At 53.9% G+C, this 16,867-nt stretch overlaps 1 protein-coding gene across 2 annotated transcripts; it reads left to right on the top strand.

Annotated features, from left to right (window-relative positions):
* Positions 1-7,415: 7,415 nt before the first annotated feature.
* On the top strand, positions 7,416-15,499 carry PGC (progastricsin). 2 transcript variants are annotated; one of them, XM_085561222.1, is made up of 9 exons: positions 7,416-7,614; positions 8,373-8,526; positions 9,517-9,634; positions 10,986-11,104; positions 11,298-11,497; positions 12,229-12,351; positions 12,464-12,608; positions 13,183-13,281; positions 13,708-15,496. In XM_085561222.1, exons 1-9 carry the CDS (start codon positions 7,559-7,561, stop codon positions 13,858-13,860), a joined length of 1,167 nt encoding a protein of 388 aa, XP_085417348.1. In that variant the 5' UTR covers positions 7,416-7,558; the 3' UTR covers positions 13,861-15,496. The 2 variants fall into 2 exon arrangements, with proteins under 2 accessions (XP_085417348.1, XP_085417349.1); XM_085561223.1 differs by lacking the exon at positions 12,229-12,351 and having other exon boundaries at positions 13,708-15,499.
* Positions 15,500-16,867: the final 1,368 nt, after the last annotated feature.

Genomic DNA, 16,867 nt, shown 5'->3' with positions numbered 1-16,867 from the left:
TCGTGGTTTGTTCCTTGAGATGGGTCGGTGTCCCTTCCACGGGGAGGGGTCCCAAAATGAGGAAGTCAATGAAGTCTTCCTCCTTCTGACCTTTCTACCTTTTCAATGCCAATCTGACAAATGAACTCTTGGTAGAACTCCCATTCCTTGTCTTCAATTGGTTTCAGAACAGAGGAGGCCCACAATTGTCTTATGTTCCTAAAAGCTATTTATCAATTTGTATATTTTTCATTATAAACCCAGCTAACTCAACATTGTGCTGACAAGCAATCAATTATTAGTTACCTACTAACTCCTTACTTCATCAAGGCCTACTCATTTATTATTATTATTTTAATTAACTCTAGCAAGGCTTATTTCTAACTAAAATCTTAGCTCCTCTAAAATCTCTAAATTCCTTAAAATTTACATTTCATCCTCTCTGTCCCAAGCTCAGCTCGGTGTTTTGGCTGGAAAATTGAGGAAGGAGCTGCTTCGGTGAAATGTTTGCTGAGTCTTTGGCTCTCAAAAAGGGTTCAGGCAGCAAAATGAGGTGAATTTGGGTGGTGCTGAGCTCTGGGGGTGGGAGCTGGGCTGGAGCTTCCAGTGCTTGGCTTTGGGTGGCCCCACTGGAGGTTGACCTGGGCTCCTTCCTCCAGCTGGAATTGTAATTTCGGGATGTCTCGTGAGCCGCCGTGGGCTGAGCAGAGGGAATGTCGCTGCCTCGACCTTTTGAAGAGGTTCTGGTTCGAGTCTGGGATAATCAATCAGGTTTTTCCCCCCAGTATTTCCTCCCTGCTGGGTGCACAGACAGATCTTCCCCCTCTTCCCCTTCCCAGGAACCTGCTGTGGAGCAGAGCTTCTCCCAGCCTCGCTGTCCTGTGTGGGAGGGTTTTTCCCCTCCTAACCCATTTCAGGAGCCTGGAATCCCTGTGAGCTCTGCCTGCCCTACAGGAAGGGGAAAGGGGAGGTGGTGGAAGTTAAAGGATCAATATTTCTGCAGAGACTCCAATGTGTTTGTTATTTCTGAGGAATTCTTGTTTTTCTTACCTCAGCCGTGCTGTTCACTGACAGAAAAACCAAACCAGGGGTGGCATTGCCAGCTCCCTGCTTTCTCATTGTCTCTCTGTGTGATGCTGCTCAGCCCTCCCAAGTGGAGGATCATTAATGAATGACTGTTAATGAGCCCATTTCCTAATTCCAGCCCCTGGGAGGGCTGCCCTCAGTCTTTCTGGGAATTTTGTCTTTCTCCCAAACTGGGCTGGTCTGGAAGTGCTGCTCAGAGGTGGCAGAACAGGTTTGGGCTCCTGTTGCTGGAGGTGAATTCATTTCTGAGAGCCCTGGCAGCTTTGAAGTCGGCAATTACAGGGCAGGGGATGGAAAAGGCTCATGGTAAAGATGGCATCTGATTTGTTTTCTGGATTTTTCCAGCTGAAAGGCCCAGATGCTTCAGCCTCTCCTCAAACTCCTCCTGTCATTGTCACCCGGGCTGGTGCCTTGGCCACGGGACATTTCTGAGGTGGCAGAGGAGCAAAGGTGCTCTGGGGACTGTTCCTTTGGGTTCAAATCCAGGGAAATCAGGGAAATCCAGGAGGTGCCTCTCTGAAGAGCAGCTCTGTGGCCTGAGGGCGGCTCCTGCTTTGCCCTGAAGCGTGGAACTGAACAGAATAAATGGAATGGGATGGTTGTCCTGGCTGGTGAACTGAACAGAATAAATGGAATGGGATGGTTGTCCTGGCTGGTGAACTGAACAGAATAAATGGAATGGGATGGTTGTCCTGGCTGGTGACCCACGGGGAGACCTTTACAAGGCGGTTCCTGGTGCTGCTTCCCCTCTGTCAGTTTGAAGCCATTTCCTTCATCCTGTCTCTCTATCCCTTGTCCAAAATCCCTCTCCAGCTCCCTTAGAGCCCCCTTTAGGTTTTGATCAGCAAGAAGCGGCTGATCCTCACTGGTTTGGGAGTTCAAATGCCTGACCTGGAGCCCAACCCTGTGTTTGCAGTTTATTTACCCATCTTTTGCTCGCAGGAAAAAGAGGAATCTTTATTTTGATGTGACGGAAGCTGTCCCTGTGTGCTGTGGCCTCTGTTTTGGAAACAAAACACTAGAAGTGGGTGGTGAAGGCTCGGAGTGCTTGTGTGGGTTCATAAACACAGCTGCTCCGGGGGCAGAGAATCCCAGACTGGTTTGGGTTGGAAGGAACTTAAAAATCCTCTCGTCCCACCCCTGCCATGGGCAGGGACACCTCCCACTACCCCAGATTGCTCCCAGCCCCATCCAGCCCGGCCTGGGACACTTCCAGGGATCCAGGGGCAGCCACAGCTTCTCTGGGAATTCCACCAGCCCCTCCCCACCTCACAGGGAAGAATTCCTTCCTAATATCCAACCTAAATTTCCTCTCTTTCAGCCTGAGCCCATTCCCCGTTGTCCCTCACTCCAGTTCCTGGTGAGCAGCTCCTCTCCGGCTCCTTGCAGCCCCTCCAGGTCCTGGAAGGAGCCGTGAGGTCTCCAGAACCTCGCCTGCTCCAGGTTCCTCTGCAGGATCCCGGGAAAGGCAGTGGAGAGATGGAATTCCCTGAGCTGGAGCTGGGCCACCAAACCAACAGAGAAGAGAAACTGAAAGCAAAGCAGAGGGAATGCCCAGAGCCTGGCCCCGAGGGAAATCCCCGCTCCGCGTGGGATGAGCGGAGCTCTGCGGCTGGAAACCCCAAATCCGGAATTCCTGCTGGAGCAGCTCCCTCAGCGCTGCCTCCCTTCGGCTCGGGAGGTGCCAAAAATTGGGATGGGTGCTGCAGAGGGCACCTTGCCCCCCGTGCCCCATGGCTCCGATAATCGTGCTCGCTTCCCGCCAGAATCCAAATTTTTTATCCAATAATCTCCAGAATCCAACCTTGCTGCCAGGGCTGCTCCGGGACAGCCTGGACATGCAGCGGTCTCAGTTTGAACAGCCAGGTGTGTGCTAAGGAAGGCAGGAGCCTCCCCTGAAATGGAAAATGTAAATGTAAACCCCCCCACTCCCTCTGAATTACTGTAATTCTGAAATTAAGGGGTTCTCGGGTAAAGAAGTGGGAGCAGGAGTAACAGTTCTTTATCAGGGAAGAAAATAAAAACAAAATAAAAAATGCAGTAATGCAAAACAGCACTGACAGAGTCAGAGCAGGCACTGTCATGGTTGGGATGGAGACAATACAAAGCAGCACACTCCATTTTCAGAAGGCTTCAAACTGTTTTTATCCTAGCACGCATTATTTTTTATACATTCTTACAAAATTCCTACGTTTACTCATTGGTCAGAAAAGACAAAGTGTTCATTGGAATAGAGAACTGCAGGTTCCTCTTATTTCTCCTTCTTTCTTGGTTTCTGTGTCAACGACCTGGGTAGAAAATTCTTCCAGGGGTGAACGTGGATCCTCTGATCAAACTTCTCTGACAGAAATTGCTGTAAAACCCGAGCCCCTGTGGGTCAGGGAGGTGGCACAGCCCCATGCCAGGGGGGCTCAGCCCTGCTGCAGTGCCAGCTGTGCTGTGGACTCAGGTTCAAAGAGAGAAATGAGAGTTTCCAGCCAGGCAGAGGCCTGGGAAAGAGCTGGAGAAGAATGTAAATAATTCTTTATCTCTCTTGTTGTTCACATTGTTTATAGTTCAGTTCTATCACTGTGTGTCAAGCACTCTGCACCAATGGATTGAGTTGTTTTCACTTCAGGACCAATGGATTTGGTCCTTGTGGAGCTCTGTATAAAAGAGCGGTGTATTTTGAATAATTCAGAGTTTTACTCTCACTGCTGAGTCAAGTCTATTCATTCCCATCCTGCCTTGACAGTGCCAGCTGTGCTTCTGCTGGAGCAGGATCCTGCACAAGGGGGGGAGTTTTCCTCTGGAGCTCCAGGGCTGGGGGAGATGGGCCTGGGCTCCTCTGGGAGTGCAGGGGGAGAAAGCTGCTCCTCTGGGAATGCAGGGGGAGAGAAGCTGCTCCTCTGGGAATGCAGGGGGAAGGAAGCTGCTCCCCTGGGAATGCAGGGGGAAGGAAGCTGCTCCTCCGGGAATGCAGGGGGCAAAGGCTGTTCTGGTATCCCAAAATCCCAGATTGTATCCAAGTAGGAATTCTTGGCTCCTCCCCTGGGTGGAGCATCTCTCCATGGGATGGTGGAATTTTCTCAGCCATGCAGGGACACTCGCTGGCCATGAACAGAAGATAATTAATAATTAATGGCCCGTTAAGAGAAGATAATGAATAATTAACAGGATAATTAATCATTAACAGGAGAGATCTCCTGGAGGGAGGATTGGGTGTGGAAGAGATAAAGGAAATGCTCCATGAGCAGAGGAGAACTGCCCCAGCTCTGAGGGATGGCAGATGGAACACACGCCCGGCGCTCCCAAGGGAACGGAACCCGTGCTGGCACGGGATGCAGAAGATGTTTTTCCAAGAGCTGCCTCGCTTGGATTTGGGATGCGAGCAGTCCTGGAGGAGCTCTGGAAAATACCTGAGTAACAGCCCCCGTGCCAGAAAATAGTTTGGTTATCACCAAAAAGGTTTTGGTTTGTTTGCTAGAGAATATTTAGATTGTGACCAAACCCATTTTGGTCCATTTTCTAAAGAGTATTTGGGTTATAACTCAGAACGTTTCGGTTGGTTGGGTGCTTGTTGGCTGTGGGAACCCCGGCCTTATTCTGGGTTCCCACGTGGTGGTGAAATTTCTCCTCCAACCTGTGATTCCAAAGAAAAACTGCGCAGGCTCTTGCTGTTCAGTCTCAAGGCAGTTTATTGTGAGTTATCTAAAAGATTTTCTTCTGGGGCTGCTGTGGTTTGCTCAGAGCTCAGGCAGAGGCACACACACACCCTGACATCCTCTCTGACCCCGACTGCTTCTTCTCTCCCCACCCAGGGCTGCTGCTCTCTTTTACATGGGACATTACGTGTTACATGTTCAGTTTTTCCCAATGCCTATTACCTATATTAAATGGTGCTTTTCTATCTTTTATATGATATATTACATATTACATGTTTATAATTTCCCCCCAGTACCTACTACCTATATTACAAAGTGCTTTTCTACTCTAAACCAATCTGTGAGTGCCAACATCACCAAGAACATGGAGGTGAGGAAGAAGAAGGAGGAAGAACAGGATCAGCCCACTTTCCTCCATCTTAAAACTTCTGACCCCCATGCACAAAGTAAAAACCCCTCCTGTACAGGTGCTAAAACCCCTCTATACAATACTAAAAAAATTTCCCCTCTGTTTTGTAACTACTTTTACTATCCTATCTAACATTTTGTGACTGCTTGTTCCACCTCCGAAGTTGGTAACTCATTCCATGGCTCAAACCCCAAATCCCAGCTGTGTCCAGCTTCCTGCCAGGGTCTAAAATGCTTCTGACCAAGGCCTGGAACCTCCAAAAATGTCTGAGGGACATTTTGAGTTCCAACAGTTGGTGATTTGGGAAGTGTGTGCTTGTGGTTTTTTGTTTTCACGGAAAAAGAAAGCACGAGGAGGTTTCTGACTTTCTGGGCTGGTGGGGAATGTGGAGAGTGGGTCAAACCCTGAGGGCTGCACCTTTCTGGGGGTCACAGCACCCACCTGGGTATGGGATGGGAATTGTGTGCTCCACAAAATAAATGGGAATGGGAAAACTGGGGGATTTCTGTCCAAACAGGGGAAGAGGAGCAGGTAGGGCATGGAAAGGAATTCATGTCCTTGAGTGAAGGTCTGGGATGCTGCTGAAGAGGAGGAGGTAGGACAGCTCTGGGGACCACCTCAGAGAAAACCAGGGAAGGAACCTGGGGACCACCCTGGAGGGAATGAGAGAAGGGAACTGGGACCTGGATCCTGGAAAAACTGAGAGAAGGAACCTGGGGACCACCCTGGAGGGAATGAGAGAAGGGAACTGGGACCTGGATCCTGGAAAAACTGAGAGAAGGAACCTGGGGGCCATCCTGGAGGAAATGAGAGAAGGGAACTGGGACCTGGATCCTGGAAAAACTGAGATAAGGAACCAGGGCACCATCGTGGAGAAAGCAAGAGAAGGAACCTGAGGATCAGCTTGGAGGAAATGAGAGAAGGAACCTGGAGATCATCCTGGAAAAAGCAAGAGAAGGAACCTGGGGGCCATCCTGGAGGAAATGAGAAGGATCCTGGAGATCATCCTGGAAAAACTGAGAGGAGGAACCTTGGGACAACCTTGGAGGAAATGAAAGAAGGAACTGGGGACCATTCTGGAGGAAATGAGAAGGAACCTGGAGATCATCCTGGAGAAAGCAAGAGAAGGAACCTGGAGACCATCCTGGAGGGAATGAAAGAAGGAACTGGGGACTATCCTGAAGGAAATAAGGAGGAACCTGGAGATCATCCTGGAAAAACTGAGAGGAGGAACCTTGGGACCACCTTAGAGGAAATGAAAGCAGGAACTGGGGACTATCCTGGAGGAAACGAGAGGAGGAACCTGGGGACCATCCTGGAGTAAATGAAAGAAGGAACTAGGGACTATCCTGGAGGGAATGAAAGAAGGAACCTTGGGACCACCTTGGAGGAATGAAGAGAAGGAACTGGGGACCATCCCGGAGGGAACACCAGGAGGAACCCGCTGTGCTCCATCTCCTTGCCGCGCGTCCTCTCCGCCTCCACGCCCGCTCAGTGGGGCGGCGGAAGGAGGGCAGACAGGCAGACAGGCAGACAGGCAGACAAGGCAGACAGGCAGACAGGGCAGACAGGCAGACAGGGCAGACAGGCAGACAAGGCAGACAGGCAGACAGGCAGACAGGGCAGACAGGCAGACAGGCAGACAGACAGACAGACAGACAGGCAGACAGGCAGACAGGGCAGACAGGCAGACAGGCAGACAGGCAGACAGGCAGACAGACAGACAGACAGACAGGCAGACAGGGCAGACAGGCAGACAGGGCAGACAGGCAGACAGGCAGACAGGCAGACAGGCAGACAGGGCAGACGGGCAGACAGGCAGACAGGCAGACAGGGCAGACAGGGCAGACAAGGCAGACAGGCAGACAGGCAGACAGACAGACAGGCAGACAGGGCAGACAGGCAGACAGGCAGACAGACAGACAGACAGACAGGCAGACAGGCAGACAGGGCAGACAGGCAGACAGGCAGACAGGGCAGACAGGCAGACAGGCAGACAGGCAGACAGGGCAGACAGGCAGACAGGCAGACAGGCAGACAGGCAGACAGGGCAGACAGGCAGACAGGCAGACAAGGCAGACAGGCAGACAAGGCAGACAGGCAGACAAGGCAGACAGGCAGACAGGCAGACAGGGCAGACAGGCAGACAGGCAGACAGGCAGACAAAGCCTTTCCGTGCCCAGCCCCGGCCGCGGGTCGCTGTGCGCTGCGGCGGGGCTGGCTCGGCTTCGGGCCAGCGCAGCCCCGGCCGCCGCTCGGCCCGATAAGCGCTGCCCTTATCGCCCCGGGCACAAAGCGGCTCCTGGGGCCGGGCTCGGGAGGTGCCAGGCGGAGAGCGGCACATCAGAGCCGCCGCTGCCTCCCGGGATAAAAGCGGCACCCGGGCGGCCGTGCCCGGCTGCTGCCGCCTCCCGAGCCCCGCACCAGGCTGCCCGGCACCATGAAGTGGCTCCCGGTGGTCCTGGCGTGCCTGCAGCTGGCGGAGGGCGCGGTCAGGTGGGTGAGAGGAGGAGGATGGAGAGAGGGGATGGGGAGCGCTGGGAGCGAGGAGATGGCACGGGTGGCACAGCCCGCGGCAGCTCCTGGGCATGGAGAGGTACTGGCCATGGAGAGGTACTGGCCATGGAGAGCAGACCCTGGGCATGGAGAGGTACTGGCCATGGAGAGGTACTGGCCATGGAGAGGTCCTGGGCATGGAGAACAGATCCAGGGGCATGGAGAGATCCTGGGCACAGAGAGGTCCTGGGCATGGAGAAATCCTGGGCATAGAGAGATCCTGGCCATGGAGAGGTCCTGGGCATGGAGAGGTCCTGGGCATGGAGAGCAGATCCAGGGGCATGGAGAGATCCTGGGCATGGAGAGCAGACCCTGGGCATGGAGAGGTCCTGGGCATGGAGAGCAGCTCCTGGGATGTGGAGAGCTCCTAGGGCATGGAAAGCATGAGATGCTCCACAGGATGTGGAGAGAAGCCTCTGGGGCATGGAGAGCAGATCCTAGGATTTGGAGAGCAGATCCTGGGATGTGGAGAGCTCCTGGGATATGGAGAACAGCTCCTGGGATGTGGAGAGCTGTTCCAAGGACATGGAGAGCTCCTGGAACCTGGGGAGCAGCTCCTGGGATGAGGAGATCAGTTCTTGGGGACATGGAGATCTCCTGTCACGACCCAAAGGATCCCAGAGAACTCAGCCTTTGAAAATGCTGAAATCTTCTCATTTCCTGCCATGTCCCGCCGTGTTTTGTCCCTGCCCGTGCAGGATCAGCCTGAAGAAAGGCCTGTCCATCCGGGACAGGATGAGGGCAGCCGGGCTGCTGGATGATTTCCTGAGGCGCCTCAGACACGATCCGGTGAAGAAATACCAGCCCGGGCCGGGTGCTGTGGTCCGGCAGCCCATAACGAACCACCTGGACGTGAGCGCCCCGCTGCCCATCCCATCCCGTCCTGTCCCGTCCCATCCCATCCCATCCCATCCCACCCCACCCCACCCCGTCCCGTCCCGTCCCATCCCATCCCATCCCATCCCATCCCATCCCATCCCATCCCATCCCATCCCATCCCATCCCACCCTGCCCTGCCCCAGGACTGGCACCCTCCTGAGCCCCCAGAGAGAGGAACTGCTCCCCCCACTCTTAAATCACTTTTTCCATCCTTAAATAGTGTTTTCCCCATTCTTAAATCGCTTTTCCCCCATCCTTAAATGGTTTTCCCCCATCCTTAAATTGCTTTTTTCCCCATCCCTAAATTGCTTTTTTCCCCATCCCTAAATTGCTTTTCCCCCCAGTCCTTAAGTTGCTTTTCTCCCCACCCTTAAATCACTTTTTCCCCATCCTTAAATCACTTTTTCCCCATCCTTAAATCGCTTTTTCCTCTACCCTTAAATCGCTCTTTCCACCATGCTTAAATGGTTTTCCCCCATCCTTAAATCGCTTTTCCCCCGTCCTTAAATTGCTTTTCCCCCACCTTTAAATTTCCCCCCACTCTTAAATTGTTTTTTTACCCATCCTCAAATTTTTTCCCTCATCCTTAAATTGATTTTCCCCCCTACTCTTACATTTCTTTTTTTCCCACTCTTAAATTGCTTTTTCCCCCACTTTTAAATCGTTTTCCCCCCACTCTTAAATTGCTTTTCCCCCACTCTTTTAACTTCTGCTTTGAGCTCTGAAGAAGTTGACCCCCAGCCCCAAAGAGCCAAAAAATTATTAATATTATTAATATTTAATTATATTATAATATATAATTATATTAATTATTTAATTATTAATATTTAATAATGACTTAAACCCCCAATAATTATTTACTATTTCATTTTTTGGGGGAAGCCTGCTCCTGCCTGGCTGGGGGGTGCCTGCTGTGTCCCTGAGCCCGTGGCCAGTGGAAATTCCCTGTTTTTCTTTTTCCAGTCCTCCTATTTTGGGGAGATCAGCATCGGGGAGCCCCCCCAAAAATTTCTGGTGCTTTTTGACACCGGCTCCTCCAACCTGTGGGTGCCCTCCACGGACTGCAAGAGTCCTGCTTGCTGTGAGTACCCCGGGCTGCTGTGGGCAATTAGTACTCATTAATTAGTGCCACTGTCCTGGTGCTGGGCAAATTTGGGGGAAGAACCCCAAAAAAGGTTCCTTCAGGAAAGCAGATTCAATTAGCACCTCCTCCTAACCAGTTTGGGAAAGATAACACTTTGGAGAAAAAGTGGATTAAAAACTGTTTATTAAACCAGCAAAATTAAACAATATTAAACAATAAAACTTTTTGCTACTCCAAGAGAGAGATAAAATCAGAAATAAATTCCCTGAGTGGCAGCTGGGCTCACTCGGTCTCTGAAATGGAAATGCCCAGGCCCGGAGCTGCTGCTCTGCTGGTGTTCAGTCCAGAGCAGGCCCAAAAAAGGGAAAAAACCCCAGTGCAGGGAATTTCTGTGCCTCAGAAAGGGAAAAAAAAAACCCACTCCAGGGAATTTCTGTGCCTCAGAAAGGGAAAAAAACCCACTCCAGGGAATTTCTGTGCCTCAGAAAGGGAAAAAAACCCACTCCAGGGAATTTCTGTGCCTCAGAAAGGGAAAAACCCCAGCAGGACCTGATCCCTGCGAATTATATCCTGGAATGAAATCCCACTGCAGAGCAGGACCTGATCCCTGGGAATTATCCCAGCAGTGAAATCCCACTGCAGAGCAGGACCCAATCCCCAGGAATTATTCCAGCAGTGAAATCCCAGTGCAGAGCAGGACCTGATCCCTGGGAATTATCCCAGGAATGAAATCCCACTGAGGAGCAGGACCTGATCCCTGGGAATTATCCCAGCAGTGAAATCCCACTGAGGAGCAGGACCTGATCCCTGGGAATTATCCAGTGAAATCCCACTGAGGAGCAGGACCTGATCCCTGGGAATTATCCCAGCAGTGAAATCCCACTGAGGAGCAGGACCTGATCCCTGGGAATTATCCAGTGAAATCCCACTGAGGAGCAGGACCTGATCCCTGGGAACTATCCCAGCAGTGAAATCCCACTGCAGAGCAGGACCTGATCCCTGGGAATTATCCAGTGAAATCCCACTGCAGAGCAGGACCTGATCCCTGGGAATTATCCAGTGAAATCCCACTGAGGAGCAGGACCTGATCCCTGGGAATTATCCAGTGAAATCCCACTGAGGAGCAGGACCTGATCCCTGGGAATTATCCCAGCAGTGAAATCCCACTGCAGAGCAGGACCTGATCCCTGGGAATTATCCAGTGAAATCCCACTGAGGAGCAGGACCTGATCCCTGGGACCTATCCAGTGAAATCCCACTGAGGAGCAGGACCTGATCCCTGGGAATTATCCAGTGAAATCCCAGTGCCACCCGTGCCCAGGGCTTTTCCCTCTTCTCCCTCCCCCAGTCAACCACGCCAAGTTCAAGCCGGGTGACTCGGCCACCTTCAGCCCCGGTGGCCGGTCCTGCACCGTGTCCTACGGCAGCGGCTCCGTCACCATCGTGCTGGGCTGGGACACGCTGCGGGTGAGTGTCCCCCGTGCCACCCCTGCTGCCGTGTCCCGTCCCAGGAGGAGCCCCGGGGCCGATCCCGCGCTTGGACAAACCCCGGCAGCCTTCGGCTGGCTTTTCACCCAAATCCCGGGGGTTTTGCCCAATTTTCCCCTCTGCCTGGTGCCCTGCGGCTCGCCCGGCTGAGCTGGGTGCCCGTCCCCTGCAGATCCAGAGCATCACTGTCACGCAGCAGGAGCTGGGGCTCAGCCAGGACGAGCCCACCCAGCCCTTCTACTTCGCGGACTTCGATGGCATCCTGGGCATGGCCTTCCCCTCGCTGGCCGTGGGGGGCACGGCCACGGCGCTGGGGGCGATGCTGGAGCAGGAGCAGCTCGCTGAGCCCCTCTTCAGCTTCTACTTCTCGCGGTAAAAACCTTCCAGGGCGCTCTGCGCGTCCTGGTGTCCCCTGTGTGCCCGTCCTGGTGTCCCCTGTGTGCGTGTCCTGGTGTCCCCTGTCTGCACGTCCTGGTGTCCAAATGTCCTGGTGTCCCCTGTGTGCCCATCCTGGTGTCCCCTGTCTGCACGTCCTGGTGTCCAAATGTCCTGGTGTCCCCTGTGTGCCCATCCTGGTGTCCCCTGTCTGCAAGTCCTGTGTCCAAATGTCCTGGTGTCCCCTGTCTGCCTGTCCTGGTGTCCTCTGCTGCATGTCATGGTGTCCAAATGTCCTGGTGTCCCCTGCTGCCCATCCTGGTGTCCCCTGCCTGGACATCCTCGTGTCCCCTGCTGCACATCCTGGTGTCCCCTGTCTACCCGTCCTGGTGTCCCCTGTCTGCATGTCCTGGTGTCCAAATGTCCTGGTGTCCCCTGTGTGCCCATCCTGGTGTCCCCTGTCTGCACGTCCTGGTGTCGCCTGTCTGCATGTCCTGGTGTCCCCTGCTGCCTGTTCTGGTGTCCAAATGTCCTGGTGTCCCCTGCTGCTCATCCTGGTGTCCCCTGCCTGGACATCCTGGTGTCCCCTGTCTGCATGTCCTGGTGTCCCCTGCTGCACATCCTGGTGTCCCCTGCTTGTCCCCACGAGTGTTCCTCGGGGACTGGTCCCTCTCCAGCCACGTTGAGCACAGGGATTTCTCTGCTGCTGTGACTCTGTTTTCTCACAGCCACCCCACCTACGAGTACGGGGGAGAGCTCATCCTCGGGGGCATCGACCCTGGGCTCTTCCAGGGGGACATCACGTGGGCGCCGGTGACACAGAAGCTTTACTGGCAGGTGGCACTTGAGGAGTGAGTGCTGTTTGTGCCTCTGGCCATCAGCTGCTGCTCTGCAGGGCTCCAGGCTCGGTGCTTTGGCTTTAGGGTGCCCAAAGCCACGTCCCTGTCCCCGCTGTCCTGCCAGGTTTGCCATCGGGCAGTCAGTGACCAGCTGGTGCAGCCAGGGCTGCCAGGCCATCGTGGACACGGGGACGTTCCTGCTGACCGTGCCCCAGCAGTACCTGGAGAGCATCCTGGAGGCCCTGGGAGCGCAGGAGACCAGCTATGGGGTGAGCGTGGGGACTGTGGGGTCTGGAGCAGTGGGGGAGCCCGCCTGGGGATCAGAGCCCTGGGCTCCACCAGGTCCCACAAACCTCACGTGGCACCTGCAGGGAAAGGGACTGCAGGGTGACGTCAGGCTGAGAAAGGTGGGGACGCTCAGCCTGGAGAGGAGAACGTTGTGTGGAAACCTCACAGCTTGTTCCAGGGTCTGAACGGGCTGCAGGGAAGCCAGAGAGGGACTTGGGACCAGGGCCTGGAGTGACAGGACAAGGATGGGCTCATCCTTGGCGGGGATGGGCTCAGATTGAAAGGGAAGAAATTGAGGTTTGATACAGGGAAGGAATTTCCCAGATTTCCCAGAGCAGCTGTGGCTGCCCCTGGATCCCTGGGAGTGTCCCAGGCCAGGCTGGAGCAGCCTGGGACAGGGGAAGGTGTCCCTGCCACGGCAGGGGTGCCACTGGGTGACCTTTAAATTCCCTTCCCACCCAAACCATTCCAGGATTCCGCGGGGTGGCACTGCCAGGGGGGTGTTTGTCCCCGCTGTCCCCTCCCTGCCAGCCCGCCGTGTCTCTGTCCCCTCAGTACTCCGTGGACTGCAACGACACCCAGAGCAAGCCCCACATCACCTTCGGCATCGGCGGCGCCCGGCTCACGCTGCCCCCGGCCGCCTACATCCTGAACGTACGTGGGGTGGATCCCCCGAGACCCCCCGAGACCCCCAGAGACCCCCCGAGACCCCCCAAGATCCCAGAGATCCCCAGAGACCCCCAGAGATCCCCTGAGACCCCCAGAGATCCACAGAGACCCCCCCCCCAGAGATCCCTGGAGATCCAGAGAGATCCCCAGAGAAGTGGGAACATCCCAAGAGTTCCTGAGACACTGGGAACATCCCAAGAATTCCCAAGGCACTGGGAACATCCTGAGGGTTCCTGAGGCACCGGGAACATCCCAAGAGTTCCTGAGGCACTGGGAACATCCCGAGCATTCCCAAAGCACCGGGAAGATCCCAAGGCACCGGGAAGATCCCGAGCATTCCCGAGGCATTCCCGGGAAGAGCCCGGAGCTCCGTGGCCAGCAGCCGCGCTGAGCCCCGGTTCTCCCCCCCAGAGCAATGGCTACTGCACCCTGGCCATCGAGGGCACCTACCTGCCCTCCCAGGACGGGCAGCCCCTCTGGATCCTGGGCAACGTTTTCCTCCAGGAATATTACACCGCCTTCGACATGGCCAACAGCCGCGTGGGCTTCGCCCCGTCGGCCTAGAGGAAGAGAATTCCAGCCCCTCTCCCAGCCCATGGAGCGCCACGGCATTCCCAGGGATCTTCCCGCTCCTCTCCGACCCCATCCCTCAGGATCTGTGTGTCACCCTGAGTCTTAAGATTTTCTAAAGCCTTCTGAGTTTACATTCTTTTGGAGAACTTTCCCACACAATTTCTGTAAGCAACGTGTTGTTTACATTCTTTTATGGGGGTGGAGAAAACTTGATGTGCTAGTAATTTGTCCAATGTCTTTGGAGAGGTGGCCCCTTCACTCTCCAATCCAATGTCACCTTTGAGAAAATATAAAAGTCGGAGTCAGATATTAAACTTTCTTCTTTGCCTTGCAAATAGCAGATGGCTCGCATTGTGCTTTCACGTGTCCTATAGCGACGTCTGTGTGTGCAAATAAAAATCCCAAATAAACCATCCCAAATAAACCATCCCAAAAAAAACCATCCCAAATAAACCATCCCAAATAAACCATCCCAAATGAACCATCCCAAAAAAAACCATCCCAAATAAAACCATCCCAAATGAACCATCCCAAATGAACCATCCCAAAAAAACCCATCCCAAATGAACCATCCCAAATAAACCATTCCAAAAAAAAATCCCAAATAAACCAACCCCCCAAAAAAATCCCAAATAAACCATCCCAAATAAACCATCCCAAAAAAAACCATCCCAAAAAAAACCATCCCAAAAAGGTGTCCGAGCTCCTGGGTTTGTTGGGAGCAGCCTGAGGGGTTCTGTGTTGTCCCCACTGGACATGAAAGGAGCACACAGAAGCTTGGTAAGATCAAAAGAGATCAAAAATAGCTGATTTTATTTCTGACTTTGCAATGGATAGAATCCCAAAAGTGGCGGTGGATTGGGGGATGGAATTCCCACCTCTCCGACCACACTGGTCAAAGCAACAGCCCATCAATTCTCTCCTCCCATGAAAAAAAGAACACAAAACAATCGTTCTTTACATTAACAGGGCGTGAAAACTCCAGCAGGGATACGTAAACATCAAAAAGCATAAAAAACTTTGGAAAGAACTTTAAAACTTAAAAAAAAAAACAAAAAAAACCTTAACACTTCTAAAAATCAGAACAATTGGCTCACAATTCCTTGCTCCAGCTAGGTTAAGTGCTGGGATGAGCTCCAGGCCCTGGGATGGGCTGTGCCCACCTCAACCCTCGGGAAACCTCCCAGGGGAAGCCCCCGAGCTTCCCTGCAGCTGGAAAAGCTTTGCCAAAGCCCTGTGGGGTATCCCAGTGGGATTCGGAGGCTGTGAGGGGAGTCACGGCACCCAAATAACCCCTGAGCCCCGAAATCCAGCTGTTCATCCTGGGAAATCTGTGCTGGAATAGCGGGAATTGGGAATTGGGGATGGGGAGCACCCCAGGGAGGGAGAAGTTGGGTGACCCCGCTTTTTCCCGGAGTTTTTTAGAAGTTCTTTATCACCAGAACTGAATCAGGCACCCAAATAACCCCTGAGCCCTAATTTGAGCTGTTCATCCTGGGAAATCTGCACTGGAATAGCGGGAATTGGGAATTGGGGATGGGGAGCACCCCAGGGAGGGAGACGTTGGGTGACCTCGCTTTTTCCCAGAGTTTTTTAGAAGTTCTTTATCACCAGAGCTGAACCAGGCACCCAAATAACCCCTGAGCCCAGAAATCCAGCTGTTCATCCTGGGAAATCTGTGCTGGAATAGCGGGAATTAGGAATTGGGGATGGGGAGCACCCCAGGGAGGGAGACGTTGGGTGACCTCGCTCTTTCCCGGAGTTTTTTAGAAGTTCTTTATCACCAGAGCTGAATCAGGCACCCAAATAACCCCTGAGCCCAGAAATCCAGCTGTTCATCCTGGGAAACCTGTGCTGGAATATCGGGAATTGGGAATTGGGGATGGGGAGCAACCCAGGCAGGGAGAAGTTGGGTGACCTCGCTCTTTCCCGGAGTTTTTTAGAAGTTCTTTATCACCAGAGCTGAATCAGGCACCTAAATAACCCCTGAGCCCTGATTTGAGCTGTTCATCCTGGGAAATCTGCGCTGGAATATCGGGAATTGGGGGAGGTGTGGCCGAAGGGGATGGGGAGCACCCCGGGCGAGGGGAGGTTGGGTGACCCTGCTCCTTCCCGGCATCCCGAGTGGTTTTTTAGGAATTCTTTATCAGCCCAGCTCGCTCCCGTCACGGCTCCGTCACCTCCCCGGGAAGGACACAAAGCGCTCCGAGCTTTGAGGGAAAATATTGACACAGGCTGAGCGCCCTGAGACGGGGCAGACAGCAGGGAAGGGCATTCCTCCTCCTCCTCCTCCTCCCTCTGGAATGGGAATTTTCTGCTGGAAGCAGGGTGGGGACAGGCAAAGGCTGCCCGTGTCCCTGCTGCTCTTTGCTGTCCCCTTTGCTCCCTGCAGGACCTGCCCAGGCCAAGGCAGAGCCAGAACCTGGCGGGGATTTCCCGAGCTTCTGACCATTCCAAGCATCATTCCATGCCCGAAAGCTTGGATGGAAGCAGCCAGCAGGTCTGCAGGCACCTGGAACATTCCCAGCAGCAGGAATTGCCATTTGCTGGAAAGGGCGGGTGTGGTTGTGCCTCAGTTTTCCGGAAAGTTGGAGCTGGGGGAGAAAAAAAATCCTTTATCGGGGTGATAAGGCCAGCGTTTGGCTTCTTATCAGATGTTTGGATGGAGGGCAGCAGGAAAGGGCACCGAGCTGGCCGTGCCCAGCCTGGCCACCGCCACCAGAGGTGACATGGGGGGCTGGCACTGCCCCTGCTGTGCCCCCGCTCCAGGAGGGGACCTCAGGTGGGTCTGGGGGCACAGGGGTGAGGATGAGGGGTCTGGAGGTGAGGATGAGGGGTCTGGGGGTGAGGATGAAGGGTCTGGGGGTGAGGATGAGGATGAGGGGTTTGGGGGCAGGTGGGGGTGAGGATGAGAAATCTGGGGGTGAGGATGAGGATGAGGGGTCTGGGGGCAGGCGGGGATGAAGATGAGGGGTCTGGGGATGAGGAGGAAGGGTTT

Source organism: Lonchura striata, chromosome 26 (assembly GCF_050655825.1).
Source record: "Lonchura striata isolate lonStrDom1 chromosome 26, ASM5065582v1, whole genome shotgun sequence".
NCBI lineage: Eukaryota > Metazoa > Chordata > Aves > Passeriformes > Estrildidae > Lonchura > Lonchura striata.
This window is presented reverse-complemented; position numbering and strand designations above follow the sequence as displayed.

Coding starts and splice junctions, on each gene's coding strand:
- PGC (XM_085561222.1), top strand. CDS start 7,559: ATGAAGTGGCTCCCGGTGGTCCTGGCGTGCCTGCAGCTGGCGGAGGGC. Junction 12,352..12,463: donor TGGCAGGTGGCACTTGAGGA/GTGAGTGCTGTT, acceptor CTGTCCTGCCAG/GTTTGCCATCGGGCAGTCAG. Junction 12,609..13,182: donor CGCAGGAGACCAGCTATGGG/GTGAGCGTGGGG, acceptor CTGTCCCCTCAG/TACTCCGTGGACTGCAACGA.